Source organism: Ischnura elegans, chromosome 2 (genome assembly GCF_921293095.1).
Source record: "Ischnura elegans chromosome 2, ioIscEleg1.1, whole genome shotgun sequence".
Taxonomy (NCBI): Eukaryota; Metazoa; Arthropoda; class Insecta; order Odonata; family Coenagrionidae; genus Ischnura; species Ischnura elegans.
This window is the reverse complement of record NC_060247.1, coordinates 29,495,769-29,516,883: the sequence shown is the minus strand read 5'-3', so window position 1 is coordinate 29,516,883 and position 21,115 is coordinate 29,495,769. Positions and strand designations below refer to the sequence as shown.

At 36.3% G+C, this 21,115-nt stretch overlaps 1 protein-coding gene across 5 annotated transcripts in view; it reads left to right on the top strand.

The window, feature by feature from the left end:
• The window catches only part of LOC124153507, an 881,184-nt gene that overhangs the window by 833,826 nt on the left and 26,243 nt on the right, over positions 1-21,115 (top strand). For 3 of the 5 annotated variants that reach the window (XM_046526711.1, XM_046526710.1, XM_046526714.1), the window contains exons 6-7: positions 13,079-13,306; positions 16,815-17,083. In XM_046526711.1, coding sequence (XP_046382667.1) covers positions 13,079-13,306; positions 16,815-17,083 — 497 coding nt within the window. The remainder of the gene's footprint in view (positions 1-13,078; positions 13,307-16,814; positions 17,084-21,115) is intronic. The other 2 variants (XM_046526713.1, XM_046526712.1) reach the window with 1 other exon arrangement.

Genomic DNA, 21,115 nt, shown 5'->3' with positions numbered 1-21,115 from the left:
ATTTCAAAACGAGATTTTTAAGGTTGTACTCAGCCCATTGGAAGGAATAGAACCCCTTGGATAATTAGATGAAATTTTAAGTTGAGTAATTAGAAATCAATCTTCACTATAATTGAAATAGGTATCTTTTATTCAAAGTTCCATTATTCCCTCTTTAACTGCTGCCATTGGTGTTTGTTCTAACTGCATCACCATGTTTTAAAAGACACATTTAATGGCTCAACACAATTGCGATGAAATCCGATTCGATTTTGGGATACCTCGTGCCCACTGGAGAAACGGTCGAGGTAAACGACTAGTCATAAGACTCGAAAGTGCCAATCTCGGCACCAGGGTTAATTCGAATTTCTACTCGGGATGAAGATAATTGAGATGGAATTACATCTCGCAGAATGGAAGAGAATTCAAGAATTCTCTACCTCCAGAATTCATGTACGTCAGTGGGTCAGGTCATATTATGTCCACTATCGAAGCATTTTTATGATACTTATTTTTATCAAAACTATATTATATATAACTAAAATACTATCCATTAATGTTTATAGAAACGGGTTATCAGGTAGTTTTTATGACTACCGGAAACGAATTTTCATCTTATTACATACCCAGCGTTTTAAAATATTTTTTAATATTTTTTTTTATTTTTGATGGAACACTGATTTTTAATTTGGATGATGAAATTACTGTAGCATTTTCCGATACAAGCATTCTAAATGTAAAATTTTCAGAGAATGCAATAAGTGGCTTGTTTTTTTAATCGAATAAAGATGTGCTTATTGCTAGGCTACTTTAGTTTATGATATCCTTAACCTTCAGTCTCTCTTATACTTTTAATGCATATAATACTCATTTGGGATATAGTTACTTAAAAATAAGTTTTATTCAAACTTTTGAATACCCGAAAATAGACCAAGAGGAAATAATATTACTTTTTGAGCAAGAATATAATGCTTATTTTATTTGTTGACAGTTTGATCTTAGTTTAGAATTTGCAAATCAGATGTATTACACACGAATAAACAACTCACAATTGATTCATTTAATAGCCTCTTTTTGGAATTTATCTTGTAAAAATTAGCCTGAAATATTTTTAAAATCGTCTTTTGTTGTTATGATATTTTCACCAGAAATCTTACTTGAAATTATGAGCTCAAAAATCTCTCCTTCTCTAAAACGTCTAGCACGTCATTTCGTCTCATTATTTTCTCGGAGACAAATTCAGAAATGTCATATTAGATTTTGATGGCATAAAATTAGCATTTTCAACGAAAATTCTGAATTCCTTAAATAATTGCGAGTTGTTGTGATATATATGGCCTTAATCTTCAATTCGGGGCATTAGATGTATGAGCTAGCAAGCAATATAAATTACCACTAGAACTTTCTCATTTCCTGTACTGGGAAACATTGAGCTCGCAGCCGCTGTATCAGGAATAACAAACGGAATAGCGCCAACTAATCTCTTCTCAATTATGAATCCGAGCCATGCGTGCAGTGTGCTCGTATGCGAGGATTTTGCGGAAAGTGCTCAAATGAGCAGCGTGCTGCTCAAGTGCTGTGGAAGATTCTATTCATCCTTCTCGCTGTAATTATCGTTTCAGATTACCATTTGCAAACGATATAGCGACTATCCCTTGCAACGGTGATGCATTTGTTGACTCCATGTGAAAATGAAGCACCCTACGGAGCGAGTGTCGTCTGCACTTAACGCTGACTTCCACTGTGTTTGGTTGCTTACAATTGCAGCGCTATATCTTTTAATACTCATTTAATTTTTAGTTTCTTTGACTAGCTATAGCAGTTACTGATGATTGCATTATATAACCGCTTCGTAAGAGGAAATTTGAACGGTTTAATAGTATTTTCATTTAGATTTCCAAACTTCACTCGCCAAGAAGCCTGAGTAAATATTGAATGCCATTTAATGATCATACCAATATGAATCTTTCTGGCAGTTTCATTGTTATCCCTCAAATTCCCTGTGCAAATAATTCTTCTTTAATGCGTACATTCTACCATATTTTATAATATCCATTGATGGTGGTGATGCTAAAGTGTGGCTTATGTATGTAAAGTGTATAAGTTTCCTTGAGATTGTGGCCGTAAATTTAACTATCCCTTTAAATATTTAAGCCTTGGTTAATCGAGTAAATTGGATTCATTTAAGACACGTTTATCCTTAAAATTGTTTAAAAATCTTGACATACATTGCAAAAGTTGTTTAATCATATTAATATTATATATTATTTTATTAGAGTTATATTTTCCAAATCATTGCGATTTCCCCGTTTGCATTTTTTTATCTTTTTTTCCTGTGCATCATGGATCCGTTTCTTTCTTGTTAAAAATCAAAGTAATTGCTGCTAAATTGGATCATCCTGATTCAAATATATGCTAATGATATTTATTTTGCCTTAAACATGCTCTAATTGATTATAGCTCTGCAAGGGTAGGTGAATTAGAGTCATAATACTCTATTTTCTCGGTTATGCAAGTAAATTCGTGAGATTCACAAATCGGTCCTATGATTTTTTTAGAAATTTTACATCAATATTGAAAAACAGAAAAAAAAACTTTTTTTGCATCAGCACAGACTCAAGCATTATTTAAAATTTTAATGCATCAGTATTTTATAATAAGATGCTTATAATAAAAGACAATTGTGAAATATAATGTCACTGCATGCAGATATGTATCACAGGCGAGATAAATTATGTATTCTCTTTAATTTGAAGCAAAAATAAATTACGTTGATTAAAAATTCCTTAAAAGAATTTCCAATTATTTCCATTTATTGTCTAGATGAGAAGATACAGTTTGATACCCAAAACTCTGCTTCGGGATTTAGAATTATCCTTTTCTTCATTTTACGCATATATGCATAGATTCTTTCGGATTATTTAGAGGGTAGATATTTTGCGCCTCGAAGATACCGCAGAGTGGAGCAACAGTGGGCGGAGGGAGGATTTGAAGGGAAGATGGGAAAGGAGCTCCTCTCGCCCCCAAACAGTTCCGAATCAATACAAATGACTTAGTCATGCCGGAGCCGAGGATTTCTTTTTGTCAGATCACGAAAAATAAATGGAAACTGCGGCGGTAGGTCCTCGGCATCGCGGAGAGAAAGATATGGAAACGGAGGAACGTGCTTCATTCCTTCTGCCTAAATTCACCCCAAACACCTCAAACCACCTCAAATTCAAGTTTCATTTCTGTAAAAAAAATTTGAAATAACATTTTTTCTCACTCTCCTGTATCGACTATCTTTCAAAATTTTTGGTTTATTCTCCGTATTTTTTCTCAAAATTGAATTCGAAAATGCCGAAAATTTCTCATTTAATGACTGAGAATTAGGTCTGCTCACAAAAAATGTATATTACAACAAAATTATGCTGTGCTAAAAATAAAACCAGCGGAAGGTGTGTCTTAGCGTTTGAAGTGACAGAATATCTATAAAAATATTACTTAAGTAACTCCGTAGTGATTTAAATGCGTAATTTAACTAAAAATAGCACTCGGTATTCCGCTCTGTGGTTAAAAAAAACACTGTCGTCAACGCGCTCTTCGAAACGTTGGCATCAATGGAGTTTTTAACCCGAGCGTGATCCCGAGAAAAATTCATTATTCGCACAAGTGGAAAAAGTCCTTTTTATACATCTAGTGGCACTACCTTTTTATACGACTATTGCGAAACCTGAAAAAATGCTAATATAATCTGAAACGTCGAAACGTTACTGATGTGCTGCAATTTAAACCGGTGGAAATTCCGAGAAATTTCACGCAAAGCAACCCGCGGGGAAAGATTTACATCACATTTTTCCATTTTTAAACAGTTTGTATCGAAATTTCGCCTTAGTTATCTGTTTTGAATACCGCGGAGTATCCTTTGCCTTATATTTTTTTTATAATATGCATCGGGAATTTTGATGTACTTTATTTGGAGGGAATTTAATCGGATTTTCTCTCTCAACCTAGCGGGGATGAGCGCATTTTCCTCAACCCCACCCCGGTAGATAGGTGGCGACCGGCGAGATGAACCCGGCAATGCAGGCCATTCGGCTGTTTGGGTCGTGGCACAGGAGGATTGGAACGAGATGTAATGCACGCACGGACTTCGATCTATTTTACGAGCTACGTGCTTCAGGGCCTCCTCGTGTTTTCCCCGACTCGTGCACCAAAGGTATAGAATCGAAAAATGATGATGGGCTCGAAGACGAACGGAGAAAAAATATTCATCTGGAAAATGATAGGATTCGCAAGCAACCGCGCGTTATATCGGATCAGCCCTTGCCTGCCTACGGGCGCGCGTTGAAAATGCCCTTGCATTGAGGGCTTAAGGCTTAGCGTTACGCAAAAGTAATACCCAGAGAATATATTGCCAAATGGAATGGATATCGCGATCATGAATCGAGTTATTAGCCCAAATGGTGGAGATTCTAGAGAGGAATGAAATTCAACTCATGTACTCAGCAAAACGTCCCCGTTCTATTTCGTATACTTTATGCATTACGGTGTTTATATTCTATGTACTTTTAGCTAGCTTTCTCCCTTTTTCACCCATTAAATCACAAATTCACGCTTAAAAATTGGTTTGTAATTTTAATGTGGTTTAATTCAACAGTGATATGCTGAAAGTACGCCATGGGTTGGAAAAGCGTTAGTTCTAAAACTCTCCTGATCTTGTTAGGCCTTACATCTTCCATATTTTTTCTTTCCGGTCTTTTTATCCTTGTGAAATTTCATTACATTAAGCATGTACTTATATATTTCCACTGTAGTGTTAAGATAAGCAAGTGAGATTCGTGAATTTTTAGGGAGATGCCTGTATATTTCATACAATGGCAATTCATATCTATGCTAGTGTTAGATGCTAATTTTCGTCCTAATGAGTTATGTTTGGGTATTAGAGTTTGAATTACATTTGAATTACTGTTCTCTCTCTGCTGAGGTGTGTTTCAAACAAACATTTTCCAGGTTCAGAGAATGTTACAACCCATATCCTAACCATCGTTACACCCTGGATGGCATTCAGACCTTAATCATTTTCGTGCGGTGGAGGGATGGGAATTGATGCATCGTCACAAAAGGGCCTCCGGTGCCGACTGCCGGAAAGCATCAATCGCAGAGGGCGCTGCAACCCGAGTGAAATAAAAACTTCCCGCCGATGAGATGGCGTCCCGGGATAAGCGTCCGCCTCCGCCGCCTATATCGGGCTCTCGGACCCGCAAGGAAGGACGCGAAAAAGGGACGTTTCCCTTTGCAAATAGGTCGACGCCCGCATCTTATCTTCGGCCCCGTAACCCCGGGTGGTGTCCGTGCAGTTCCCAGGAGGAATCCCTCCCACTCCCGCCATATTACGTATCACACATTCCCCTCGTGCCGGTTAAGTACCCCTCCTCTTGATTCTGAATAATATTTTCAGCGGAATATCAACCGTAGGTTAGACGCATATCGCAGTGGTTTTCATTCAAAATAAGTTTCAATTATATCATATAATTTTAAAATATGTACGCTTTTACTCAATCCATTCCTTTGACCAAATTTTATAAAGTTATTCCTGCAACATCAGGAAAGAATATTTTTGTGGTAACTGACAGGATGCTGTCAGATATTTTTCTCTCTACGTTAGTGAAAATTATTCTTTTTGCTCTTCAAACTCAATTATGAAATCATGAACGTTTGGCCAACAGATTGGCCTTTTTTGCAAAGTTAATTTTTTTTGTCTATGCCCATAATTAGGGCATTTAGGTAAAATGGATTTCGAGGCATTCCATTATTAGCAATATGGTTATTGAAATGTCATGTGTGTTTGCTTTCTTCGCCCACCATTTAATTTGAGTGCAGGCAAACTGACAGAAAAGGAAGATATTGCAGACATTTGCAGGAATATCAAGGTAATCAATTGGCTCCTATGATATCTTGAATTGCAATGAGTGAATTCGTAGTTGAACGGATAAAACTGATGCTGGAAGTGAATTCATACCATATGTGGGAATGTTTTTGTTCTCATTAATATTTACGTTCGTTGCAGAACCTTAGTTGCGGCAGGTTTGCATTTTATTAAAAAATATTCTAATTGAAAGTTAAGCACTGGACGCTTGTATTTTAAGTAGAATGTTTCACTATATATTTTATGATATTTTACGTTTTACTTTCAATTACGCATACGCATTGTTCGACTAGATCAAATTCAAAATAATTTAATCAAAGTAGAAATGTTGCTTAGAGGAATGACAGATTCATGGTCCATGCGGAAAGAGGAGGGGAAATTATTATGAAGTTTTGGGATGTGGGTCTGAAAACGATGTACTAATTAATAGCTGGATAGTTCAAAAGGAAAACTAAGCGTGACATAACATGAGGGGTAATGTCTGAAATTGATGAGTTAAAGCAGGAAAATACGACTTGACATGAATTTCTGAAAGAAGTATATTGGGTAATCATGCATGTGAGAGCAGGGGAAAAAGTTTTTGGGCAAAATTAATCCAAAGAAACTGAGATATAAATCGTGTCAGAAGGCCATGATTCATTTTAATAAATTCTTTACTTACGCAGCAATTTTGACCACTTAGCCATTCTTACATTGAATCCTTAGTTACAATTACAATAAATATATAAAAACGAAGAAAAAGGCATCAGTTATCATTTAAGGAGGAGCAATAAAATTGTACAAATCTCTGGGATATCTTCTCTACAGGGTACTTCACTTTTAACGACCTTACCTCCCTGAACACCTCAACAAGGCTAATTATTTATAAAACCGGCCGTAATAATATCATAATGATAATACTAGTAGTTCTACCATCTGCTTTTATTGTCATTGCTAATAGCACTCATAGTACATTAAAATGTACCTTAATCGGTTTATGTTAACGAACGGTATGTTTTAACGAACTCACCTCAAAACACCCAAGTATTTCCAATAATTGTATTATCACTAGTAAAATTAGTGATAATTCAATAGAATCTACCTTAACTTTAACCATCGCTTTCAACAAATGCACCTCTTACCTAAGTAGTGATAATACCACTGTCGGGAACTCTCCACCAAATATTTAATTCAAGTTCAGACTCTAGGTTTAGTAAAAACAAGTACTCGGACCTATTCCAGTAATCCGACCTCCAATTCGACTCGGTGTGCTATCGCGTGGGAGTGGGAGAGAAAGAGAATCGCTAAGGGCGGAAAGGAGGCGGACGAAGGATTACGCCACAGAATCCCGAAAGGGAATTTGCGGTCCACGGGACCCTTTTTCCTCTCACAACCTTCTCCACGCTGACCCTCTCTTCAAATCCACTCTTTCGCCTTATCTTCTTCCACCCTCCTCCCAAAACAGAACTTTCCCCGAGTGTTTGTTGCTGTGTTTTTTTTATTGTGCCTCCCTTCCCCGCGTATCTCTTCCCGTCCTCCACTCACTATTTGTGTCCCACATCCCCTCTTGATGTCCGCTGATATTTGTCCAGGCTTTTCCCCCCTGGGGTTGATTCGGGCCTTGCTCCCTTCTTCCCAAAGCGGGGATACGTTTTTAAGCGTCGCCCTTATCCCAGTCCGCTTATAATGCGGGTGATGCCAAAAGAACATCCCGGGCTACAGGAAGAGATTATATGTTTAGGAGGCTACGTTTGAATCGTGAGATGTGTATGGAGTTTTGAATCCACTCTCTGTAGCTTTTTGATTACCTTCCGCAGGTATTCATATTCTTTTTCTATTTTTTTTTCTTATTCCTAATTTTCATGAATCCATATTTTTTTCTAATTTTTCTAATAAATATACCTTCATGATTTTTTTATAATGAAGTGGCCAGTTAAGGTTGTCGTTGGCTTTATTTACTTGTGTAAAACTTATTTTACAATTTGCTCTATTTTTCGCTGTTATTTTATTTTTTGCTTTATGCTGCTTTGTTTATTCCGATGATGTTTCTGTTACTTTTGTATAAAATGTTGTTTCTACGCAACATCAACCGTTAGAAAATGCTTGAATTTTTAAAAATAAATATCATTATCATTACATAAATCATTAATTTTGGAAATAAAATCCAAATTCAGCCATTCAAATCTTTTTTTTCATCGAAATTCTAAGCGTTCATTTTTGGCGTGAAATTTTGTTTAAGTATTGGGTTAACGAACGTGAATAATAGCCTATTAACGTTCCTTGAATCGTCCGATGGTTAATCTGCATCGGCTGAATCAGTTTTATGTTATTCGTGAATGACACCAAATTCAATTCTGAATTGGGTTTCCTCGTGCTTTTTCCGAGTTCATTTATTTATCTGGATTCTAATAATGTCTGTATTACAGCTAGGATTGTCAAGGTTTCAATATTTTACACGCGTGAAAGTGTAGTCCATAAAAGTGGATCAATGCGGGAAAATATCTGATGAATAAATTTTAGTCTGGTAAAAGCAGTAGTAACTTCGAAAAATATTTTGGGATCGTCTTCTGACGGAACCAATTCCTATTGTTTAGCTGTTGTAAAGAGTTTTCCTGGATATCAGACAATTATTTATATCACTTATTTTTTATCAGAACGCGACCCGGGTTTCAATGAATTATCATCATCTTCAGGCGCAAATTATTTAATAATTATTATGAATAACACAAAGTAAATCAAGATTTAGTGAATTTTGGTGCAAAGAGAGCATTTTATTCACTCCAGTAAATATTCATAGTTTTTGGATAAAAAAAAAGGAATCTTAAGAATTAAATAGGAATAACCCTGCCAAGCATGGCTTAAGAATAACCTTGTGGTGATGGTGGTTTTTGTTGAAGATGCTGAAAATATTTTAGCCACTGAAAGTAATTTTATCCAAGATTATTTTTCATGATCATTTTCCCTAACACAATGTCGTAATTGAAGCATGGTAATTATTAATGAATTGTCGGGAAATTATGCATTACTTTCGGCATAGTTAAAATCCAGTGAGAAGTCTTACCTTCGAACTGTAGGCCGTGAAAAACTAAAATTCAACACTGCTAATGATTTTTTTTACGAACAAATAATACGAATAACTTATTTACCCTATTACTATATCTTCAATCATTTGATGATTTTTCTGTCTTTTTTTTTGTAATTCAAAAATGTTTGCAATTTAACTTTTTTAACTAGTGTTTTTTGTATGTCTTTGCTAATAGCTTAAAATCCTAATATATTTATGTTTTTTTTCTAACTTAAATGAAAACTAGGTGAGTAATTAAGATTCAATTTCATTTAGCACACGCAATATTTCCACTATTCTTTTATTTCATTTTCTATTGCTTTAAGTGAAATTATCCCGCTGGAAGGGGTCCAATCAAACCAATCACCTTGAATAAATACAATTTCTTATGTAAGCATATTTTGTTGAGGTTTGTACTGGTTTTTTTTCGTGGCCATCTGAATTCCATCGCCTTCGCCATCGCTATAGAAGGAAGATTTTATATTTCCTCTTAAGAAGATATGGAATCTACAGCAAATGACTTGAAGTCATTTACAACAATCGTGAGTTAGCGTAGCACCCTTTTTTTAGGTAAGTTTGGCCCTAAATAATAATAATTCATTTACTGCTACATTTTGGTTCTTCTGCAGAATACAAGATAACAAAGATAAGGAGCTTTAGATGGTCTCCAAGGTCATAGGAACAGAATATAGCCACCATCAATTAACAAAAAATAGAGAAAAAATAAAGGAAAAGTTGAGCCCTCAGTTATATGATCCGTATATTACTCTATACTGGAATGGTACTGTATTTTTAACTTTTGATATTTGATCCCTTTATGTCTTTGTATGCATAACCCGAAAATGATCTCAGTTTTGTTCCGTCACGCGAGATTTTTTTTCAATTCACAATTTCTAAAATTTGGTATATGATGAAAAATATCATAAATATGACACTTGTTTACAGATGACATGGATTTTTTTCGTACTAAACGCTTTACCTTGTGCCTTGTAATGAGAAACATTATATAATAAATAAATCATACAGAGCACATAATAAATTAGGAAAATGATATGAAGTAAATACTCTCCTTTTAGTTATTATGAATAGAGGATGCATGCGCGTATAAATTTGTTTTTTGCATGTTTATTCACACCTCAATATAGATATTATATTTTTGATTCTCTTTTATGCATGGCACTTTTAACAGATTGCGATTTGCAAAACATTCTGGCCTGATTGAGTAAAACTAAGGTCATTTTTGGATTCCACGCTCGACATTATATAGGAGTCAATGAACAGTCAATGAATTGAAAACATATTACAACCGGTAAAATGCAGCCCTGTGTAATCAAATTATTCTTCACGTGTGCAATTTATCGTTTTCCTGCTCTCATTAAGAGTTTAGCCATGGTTTAGTTATTGTGTGAAAACCCCATCTATATCTCATGTCTACAGCTATCTAAGCTCTCTGTGATACAATGTCTAAAACTGCATTTTTGTACGATTGTGGTCGATTTTATAACTGTGATGGGGACTAAGATTAGTATTCAGATTGAGAGATGCATGCTTAATTGTGGTTGTGACCCGGATCTGGTCCCTTAGGAATGTACTTAGTTGCTGAAAACGCGTCTCTTTAACGGAAGGCACATGAGAGACTTCTCATTCCTTGTTAATTTTATTTTTGGTGGTTCAGGCTGATACCAATACTATCACGCTGTATTATAAAGAAATTTCATCATAGAGCCTTGACTACTTCTTTTCTGTGGTAATGCATTGCTTTGTTTTCAGGATTCGCGTCGTTTTCATTGGTTATTGTTGAGTCAAAAATGGAAAAACCAGCATTTATTCTTATTGTTGCTATTTTTTACTTCTGTGTCCGTGTTTCTCACTCAATTTATTACAATGGCGATAGTTTTGAATCAATTTATTCGGGTTTACAAATATCGTATATATTTTTTTTTGTATAAAAATAGATAACCTTAACGTTGATACGCATGATTTACCTAAAGTAAATTAAGTTTTTCTGTTTGCATACTTTATCCAGAAAACATCAAATGGCCTTTTTTTTCTTCCGCGTAACCTTTATCTAGAAATATTTTAATCAACCTTCATGTAAGTTGAAGCTTCCTGAGGACAATGTATGGTTTACACTGCTTTGATAAAATGCGCATGCATGCGGAAATTGCCCGTCCAAGCAAAACCCCTAGCAGCTGTTTGGCATTTTTTTCCGGTCTCTCGAGTTAATGAGAGCGTGTTTGCGTGTCCTGTATCGAAGTTTTTGAACGAGGGACGAGAGCTTGTTCATTAAGTCTCGTTAAACAGCGTGTATGTTGTCATTGACTGGCAGCTCCGGGATCCAGTCGGCTGAAATTACATATAAATCATTGCTCTGAAACTTAATGGCCTGGCTCAACCGACGACCCTCAAAGCAGCCGTCATTTGATCGGCGATTACTTCTCATCCTTTCGAAATAATTATTGATGAACACTCGTCACAGCCATCTATATTCATGAAGGCGTGGTATGATGAGATTTTTTATAGGCGTGATCAAAGACTTGATTATTGACTTTGAAATTTGATTGCTGATAATTTTGATTGAAGGGACTGTAACCGTTTTGGCAGATAACAGCGATTAAATAAGGTGCCGCCATAAATCTGTGACATTTGTATCCAATTAAAAATTAAAAAAATGCTAAGTCAGTAAAAATAATATAAGTTTCAATTTAAATATTGCATATTTTTCGTTTTAGCATTACTATATTTTGATCTCACCCATAAAAATTGTCAATAAATAACTAATTTGGTCATTGTGAAAATTTAACTGATAAAACAAGTTTCTAAGCATACTTTTCTTCCGTGAATCTTTTCATTGTGTGCTAACTAATTTAAGAAGACATCGATCGAAATTGATAAAACTAGAACATACCTTTGTGTCTCAGGATAGGCCTATTTTTGCTATGTATTACTTACTGTAGGAATCCAATATTGTTATAGTATTTTAACCCCGTTTTTGTAAGCTATAATTTCTGGTGATGCTCTAGCGTAAATATTGATATCATTTTTTATAAATACAGTCCTGAATATGTTTACGGATAAATATGATCCAACAGTACAAGAGCGTTTACAACGGACGTAACACCGTACACATACAACGTACATACGTACACATTCCATACATATTTTTAATAAATAAAGTCACCGTCTTTTATCTAGTTATCCTAGGGCAAAAAAATTACCTGAACCGGAACACTTCTTGTTGGCGTTTGCGTATGAATTCGCTCGACGATTCCTCCGAGTCAAATATGTAGATATCAGGTGCATTCTTGAAAACTATCTGCATAGATATAGTATAACAGAGTATTCATTCTTTCGAATCATTGAACGGCAGGTAAATCTAAGTTTTTGCATTTCAAATAGGCCATACTCTTGTGTAGTTTCATGTACCATCCTTTATGACACATCTCAGCCTATTTTGGTCTTTTATGGGACATCTGAGAGGACGCCACAGCATTCACTTGAATGTTAATTACCTATACTATAGTCCGTGGAAAGTATAATTCTTTTAAATATTTTGGGATACCTATGATCGGAACTGATCATGGTGGTTTGCTGATCGGAATGGTCTCTCATTCTCTGTAGCTCGTATGATCGCGAATATATTTCCGAGCTTTCTATCATTCGTTCATGAACCCTGGGTATAGGTATTTTTCTCCTCTGTGAACTGCTTTCTTTAGCTCTTAAGGACAATATGTTGTCATGCTGCTGAACATATCTCTTCTAAAGTTAGCAATTAGATGGCCTGTCTGCAATCAATTACTGGTGTTTGAGAAGACGAAAGATATTTTTACGAAATTAGGGTAATATATCGTAAATAGTCAGAACGGTATATTATTATTAAACATCGGTGATGATCGACCGAAGCGAGAGAATGGGCAAGGTAAGGGAATATTTGGCAGAAAAAATGACAACCACTGTAATTTTTCCAAGACACAAAGTTCTGATAGTGCATCAAGGTTACATACATATGGGAAATATGCCCGCACGGCTTAACTATTCTGAGTTGTTACATCCAGAAGGTGCAAGAAAAAATCTATGGGTTATAGGTATGTAAATTGATTTGAATTGAACGCGTTCTTTCATTTATATTTCGCCATTTTCCTTTCCAGGATTCACGGGGAAGACATGTGAGGAGGAGAGCGACCCGTGTGACTCGTCGCCCTGCCGTAACGGCGCCACTTGCACGGCAGACAACGCGACTCACTTCCGGTGCGCGTGTCCTCCCGGATTCGGCGGCCCGGCGTGCGAGCGTGACGTGGACGAATGTGCATCTTCGCCTTGCGTGCACGGCATCTGCGTGGACCGTGAGGACGGCTTCCGGTGCTTCTGCCAACCAGGTGGGATGGTTATCTCTCTCTTAGCCATAAAAATTCTTTCAAAACGGCTTTGTTCTTGGACCTCCAACATAGAAATCGCAACGGAGCGTGGCCACGTATTAATCATAGGCTTATAATGTAAATTTCTATGTATTATCTGTTTATAGTATCAAATGCAATCAAGCATATGAGAAAGTAGAATATATTTTCTTGGTTCATTCACAATTAATTATTCAAATATTATCCTAAAATGAGAAAAACGATAAAATTCTAAATATATGCTTTCCAATACGTAATTCAGTTTTTAAAGATGCATAATTTGTATTTACTATCGCAGAAGTAATTTTAAATTCCATTCTTTTTTTTTAATTAATAGTTTTTTTTATTAAAAGTAAAAAGAAGAACTTTCTGCTTTCACATTAATATTTATTCACAAATTTACGACCATGGTTACAACGTTAGTCAATCACCTGATGATGACATCTGACGTTGAAACCATGGTCGTAAATTTGTGAATAAATATTAATGTGAAACACAAAGTCCTTCTTTTTAATATTAATAATGAATAGAATGAATCGAAAAGCATTTGATAACGTGGATTGGAGCACAATGCTTGGAATCCTAAAGGAAATTGGGGTTCTTTATAATGACAGAAGAATCATCCACAGTTTATACAAAAACCAAATAGCCGTGATAAAATCAGGGCCCAGCTGTGAAGAAGCAAGAATTAAGAAAGGAGTGCGACAAGGCTGTACATTGTCACCCGTAATTTTCAACGTTTACATTGAAAAAGCCATTAAGGAAATCAAAGAAAAGGCATTGGGAGTGAATATCCATGGAGAAAAAATAAGCATGCTAAGATTTGCCGATGACATAGCCGTTATAGCAGAAACAGAGAAGGATTTGAAAAATATTCTGGTTAATATGGGTAGGGTAATGAGTAGATATCAACTGAAAATAAGCACGAAGAAAACCAAGATCTTAGTATGCAGCAGAAGAGAAGAAGTCAAGACCAACATTAAAATAGGGAGGCAAAAACTGATAGAAGTGGATGAATTCTGTTATTTGGGAAGCAAGATAACTAGTGACGGGAGAAGCAAGAAAGAAATTATCAGCAGAATAGCCCAGGCGAAGAGAGCATTCCACCAAATCAGAGACCTGCTAACAGCGGGAAACTTAAATATGGATGTAAAGAAACAATTTATAAGAACCTACATCTGGAGTATGCTCCTATACGGAAGTGAGGCATGGACAATGGCCGCAGCGGAGAAAGCAAGGATAGAGGCCTTTGAAATGTGGTGCTACAGAAGAATGATGAAAATCAAATGGATCGACCGAGTTAGTAACGAGGAAGTCCTAAGAAGGGTAGGAGAGAAGAGAAGCCTCATGAAAACCGTAATAAGAAGACGGAACAACCTTATAGGCCACATCTTGAGACATGATGGCCTGATGAAGACAATCGTCGAAGGACAGGTGGAAGGCAAGAATGGAAAAGGAAGACCTCGAGCAAAATATATGGAACAAGTAAAGAGAGATGTGAAAGAGAAGAAATACGTAGGAGTGAAAAGATTAGCTGATAGGAGAACTGAGTGGAGAGCTGCGTCAAACCAATCCTAGGATTGTTGACCAGTGATGATGATGATGATGATGAATCGCTGTCACCAAGTTACGCCTGAAACAATCAATTTTAATAGTTTTTAAAAAATGTGAAATAACTATGAACTTATTGCAAATGCATAAAAAATAGTTTTAAATCCTGAATTTTTGAATGAAAAAAAAAATGGAAATACACATTTGTATCAAATATATACGTAAAAATAACAGAGTATTTTGGCCAGCTTTTTTTCGCTTTGAAACCACTGTGCGCGAAGCCTGTTATCGAGAGCCTGGGTTGAGCCATTTCTCAAATTCGCCTAAGCTCAAATTCTTCTCCCAGCCCTCATTCAATGGGAGAGAATGTAATCCTTCAAACTCACGCGGTATTTGAAGCATCAAAATCAGATAAAAACAGTGATTTATACAAGTGGCTTCACCAAAATTCTCCTCAAGTAATATTTTTTCACCTACATCTCATGATGTAAATGCCCCTTCGCAGGAGATTTTGCCACTCAGCCACGTGTCAAAAATTTGCTTGCTTAAATCAAGGCAAAGGTATTGTGAATTAATATGTGCTTCCTTCATAACATTTATATTCAATTTATCTTCATTTAAAATAATTATGTATGGAGGCGCCGAAATTTCGCGAATAGGGAAAACACAAAGTTCAGTCAAATGATTTTTCTTTGCATAATTTTGAAATAAACTACATATATTCAAGTGTTATATGCAGTTTAAACATATTTTTGTTTAATAATACTACAGCTAAGAATATTGTTGAAATTAGCCGCACTTATACTTTCATTTCGCAAAATTTCGATGTTTCCTTTGGAAATTGTGATCCTATCCTAAAATCCTTCTCATTCGGAGTTCAAAAAAACTTTGAAATCAATTTTGCATGTGAGATTGAAAGGGAAAAGATTTTAATGTTAGATAAAGATAAAAAAACGTTCCCTTGGAGGAAATAAAGAAGAGAATTTTTAATTTATGAGATAAAATAAATTTTGAAAAATATTTTGAAATTTTAAAAATGATTTCGCGAGTTTTGAGCAAGTAATACAAGAAAAAAAGCTGCACTCCGGGAGTGCCGACACAAGTGAAAACTTGAAATAACGTGAGCATTTTTGAATGAAAGGAATAATTTCTAATGAAGTGTTTTATTAATCAGTAGAAAGTAGAGTCATGTATATAGTAAAGTAAAATATTTATTTACGCCATATTGTGCACAATTGTTTTGCATAATAATTTTATATTTCAGAATAATCAACTTTCATCCATTACTTCAACAACTCTTTCATCATCACCGCCATTATCATTGGCAATATCTAAAACTGATACAATAGGCTTATGGTAACTGTATTTATACAATATATAATTTTAAGCACTTCACATCTATATATTAATTTTATGGCACAACATTCGAATAAGCTACTCAAATTGAACGTAATAAAATAAATTGAGTTATATTGTATTGAGTAACCTTCATTATTCTTGTATCGAGTACACTCTCCTGCACGAGTGTGTGATGGTGACGCGAGTACAATGTCTTTTACTCATCTATAAAAGTGCTAAACGCGACATAAGAAGTTTTCACTTTTACCCATCCACAAAAGTATACATACATAACGTACAATTACACACATATTTAATAGCGTTGGTGGTGACGGTGACGGTGATGTGAGTCCAATGGTTTGTACCCCTCCACAAGAACTGTATATATAGCGAGTATACTGTGTATAGACGGAATATTCATAATTATACATATATGTAGGAGTGGTGACGGTGACGCGAGTCCAATGTCTTTTACTCATCTACAAAAGTGCTCAACGCGACATAAGAGGTTTTCACTTCAAAAATCGCCGTTCGAGTAGGAGTGATGACTTTTCCTACGTGATCATGATCCAACTTGAACTTCTCCCTTTTGACACTGAAGGTTTCGCGGGAGAGCTGTGCGAGTACGAGTTCAACGAGTGCGAGTCTTCGCCGTGCGCCAACGGCGGCACCTGCACCGACCAGATCGGCGGCTACTCGTGCGTCTGCGGCCGCGGCTACGGCGGACGTCGGTGCCACCTCAAGGTAGACCTGTGCGACCCCGACCCCTGTCCCCCGGGACGGAGGTGCGTCGACACCGGAAACCGATACGTCTGCGAGTGCAGGCCCGGCCTCTCCGGGCCCAATTGCCAGTCGCCCGCACCCAGAGCGGTAGGTCCACTCAACGCACTCGCCTCGCGAATTTGCTATTTCATTTAGCACGATTACCGTCCATCTTAGTGATCACTAACGGAAGTTCTTACCCTGACAGTCTTGGTGATTACATCCCAGTGAATTTTAAACTCAGTGGGTGACCGGGACTGATTGTTTAGGCCCGAATATTACAAAAGAGGATCCTCAAGTCGGCCTCTAAATGTGTTGTCGCCCACCGCGCATTTAAATGGGTTTACAAAAGTCGCCACTCGCGTCGCTGAACGACAAAGCGATCCGACTTTCAGGGGGAAATTTGGTATAATTAGGGGAGTTAACCGAAGTTTTTATACATGATGATTAAATATGATCTATCAAATTCATAAATTTTCAATGATATTACCCAGACGGCACAGAACCCTCCGTATCTAATTCGTATGTACATAGTACCCATTGACAACGGGGATACTGTGCCGCTCCGTCGCTTTTCGTCAATGGATACTTTCCATTCGCGGCCTGTCGACGAAGCGCGTACGCAGCATGTGAATGTCCGCTACGAAGCACGTACGATAGGATACGAAGCGCGCAGGAACACAGCACTCAGGCTAGTCTCAATCGATTAGGTCGAAAATTAGATATATATCGTAACTCGCACGATCGAAAAATGTATCGATAGCTACCGACCGTAGCGAGAACCTTAATGCGAATCATTATGAATTGTAAGTTCTCAACAGGTAAATAATACTATATCATGGTATTTAGAATTCATGATACAGTATTATTTACCTATTGAGAACTTACAAAACTTATTCGGCCACTTAAATAACTGCGAAAAATGAGATTCTCAAGGCTAATTCACGCATCCCCAGCATCCAGCATTCTTAAGTGGCTCGTACTTACTTGGAAACCTTGAGATAATAAGAGTAAATTCTTATTAATTTTGACACTAAATAAGACATCACATAGCCCACGAGCATTAAAAAGCTTACCCTAAAGCCTGACGAAATAAAATTTTTAAATAAAAATTGCCGATGAAACAGGATTGCTGACACATCTGCTATTAGTATGATCGAATTCATCAAAATGCAAGCAAAAATTAACGTATAGTTCAGTCTCAGCTATTAAAACTTACCCATATCAGGCGCTAAAGTATTTGAAAAATTATTTGGGATGAGTAAAAGTCCCTAGGTCACTGCAGTAAATGTATCAACCTATTAAATACATGAAAGTCCTGCCAAATCATCAGCATAAACACTGGTAAAATAAAACATGTTATCTCTTAGATCACACCTCCGATTTTATACTTACTTTGCATGAAGTCACCACCGCAAGAAATTTTAAAGAGGCAGGAAAGAAAAAACCCACAGAAATACAATACATATATTATGTATTTTCTATTGTCAACCACAATAATATTTCCAATTTTCTCTTCTATCCCACATCTAATTTAGCGAAACAATTACTCTTATTCTCTTTCGAATAGAAAATTATTTAAAAGAGGACTGGTCGATACATAAAAACTATCTTCAACACTTTCTCCGATGAACGTCCACTATCACTGCATTAACTTGCACAAATCAAATCCACATCCACAAATATGTCACTTCTGCCACAATGTCTGTCTTCTTGGCGACAGGTAACAGTGAAGCAATGGTACCTTCCTCCATTCTAGGCACCTTCAATTCAGCAAGAATTTTCTCCTCGTCTTCTCGTCCAAGGCCACTGATTATTTTCTGATATCACAAGGTGCGATGTGAAGCTCACACACCTAAAATTAATAAATAATAAAATACTATGTAACTTATTAGGTCAAATCATTTCCAATTTTTGGTATTTCTGCATGAGAAATCAAATTACTAGGCTCGTAAATATAGTAAATATTTTTATGCCTGATATTTTTATTGTTTTAAACTATAGCATAAGATAATTTGAAATGATGAAAGCCGACGTGTAATACACCATAGGGCACGCTAAGAAGCAATATTCGATCCTATAAACTTGGCAGCTTATTCCTAGTTTCTCCTTCAACCACACGTTTACCGAATGAATTAATACAAAAAAGACAACTAAAATGCAAGAATTTTCAAAAGAATTGCTGCTACAATATCACCATTTTTAGTAATGAATAGTACTATAGTACTTCAGTACTGAATAGTTAGGGATGTTGATGCATCAAAGCATCAACATCCCGAAGCCACTTCTAACTTAAAATTACATACAAATAATTACAGCGAGAAAGAGTACATACCTCACAGTTTTTCGTAGGGGTGAAATGTTTTCTTCTTATCGCCCAAATGCACTTCTTCTTCAACTCAGGATCTTTTGGAAAACTAAAAACATGAACCATGTCCCGGAGTTTCCATGACATCCCGACATTACACACACGGAAGGCATTTTTAACAAAAATATCTCACAAACACGTTTCTGAAGCCCAGTGAATGAAATTAAAGAATAAGGGAAACTTCACCATTACCAGACACTCTATTTTTCACAAACTTAACCACAAAAATCCCTGAAATGTGGTGATACGTGACGTAAACGTTGCCATCTCCAACGGCTTGTGAAGGCAAGTGATCTTTCTCGGAGGATATGGCACGATGGCACCAGATGGCACCACCCGCGAAAGAAAATAGTCCCAGACCGAATACAGTTTTATCGATGAGATACAATTTTATCGATGCATATGATTTTGCCAGTCCTCTTGCATCTTTTTTCGTCATTAAAGGAAATAAAGAAACAAAACCTTTTTAGTAACTTCCTAAGCGCGATTTTTGTATCTTGATTGTCCACCCTCGTATTTAGGTACGAAAACTTCCTGTGCCGTCTGGGTATTCGCAATTACAAACATCATACTGCAAAATATTCATAAAAAAGTGCATCGCATTGCACTCATCACCGCTCCCTACGTTGACATTTTAGAAAGGCGATTAAAATGCGACCGAAGTGGCAACATAAATCAGCCTCCTCTATGCAGTCCCCTTGGTTTAGGCATGAGTTGTGACCAAGGTGGTCATAATGACCGATTTACTTCAAAACAGAGATCCGTCAAATGGGGTTGCTTAGGAAAAAGAGTAATTTTATTTTGTAAGGTTAGTTTACCTTCCATTTCACTTTTTTGGCCTGATTTTTCTATTGCTATGGAAACATCATAGTGGGTTATTGCAGAATTGAACAAAAACCAAGTCGTAGGTTTTTATTAACTCAAGCTTCCGACACATTGAAAAATTATACTAAAATTTGTCCCTTTATTAAACAAAAATACTTCTGTTTGACAGTAACAATCAGGCATAAATAGTTGTTCATTACCTATACTACGAAGATATCATAAACAATTTTGATCAAGATTACCCCAGTGAAAATTTTGTATACAATTTCTATACAGGATGTATACAATGTACACATTTTGTATACAATTGTATACAGCTGTATAGAATGTATAAAATGTGTAAATTGTACACAATGTATACAATTTTATACAGAATGTGTACAATGTGCACATTTAGTATACAATTGTATACAGCTGTATAGAATGCATAAAATGTGTAAATTGTATACTATGTATACAATTTTATACAGAATGTGTACAATGTGCAAATGTTGTATGAATTTGTATTATTATTATAGTATTCTACCGATTAAGGTAGGTTTCCATGGAGTACTAAAGAGGTGATCTGGGAGCCTCCCTTTCCTTCCAGCACTGCCTTCTTTAATTCACTGTAAGGCCTACTCTCTTTCAATCTATCTAAAAATCCTATTCTTTTCCTTCCCCTCCCTCGTTTCCCCAACATTCTACCCTCCAACACCATTTTCAACATCCCCTCACCGCTAAGCACTAACTCCATCCAAACCTTCTGTCTCCTGCGTATCTCATCTAAAAGCTTTCTCTCCTCGCCAACCATATCCAGCACTTCGTCGTTCCTTTTCCTCTCCGTCCATTTCACCCTCTCCATTCTTCTCCATACCCACATCTCGAACGCCTCCAATCTTCTCTCGTCTTCTTTCCTCAGAGTCCACGTTTCCGCACCGTAGAGAGCTACACTCCAGATCAAACTC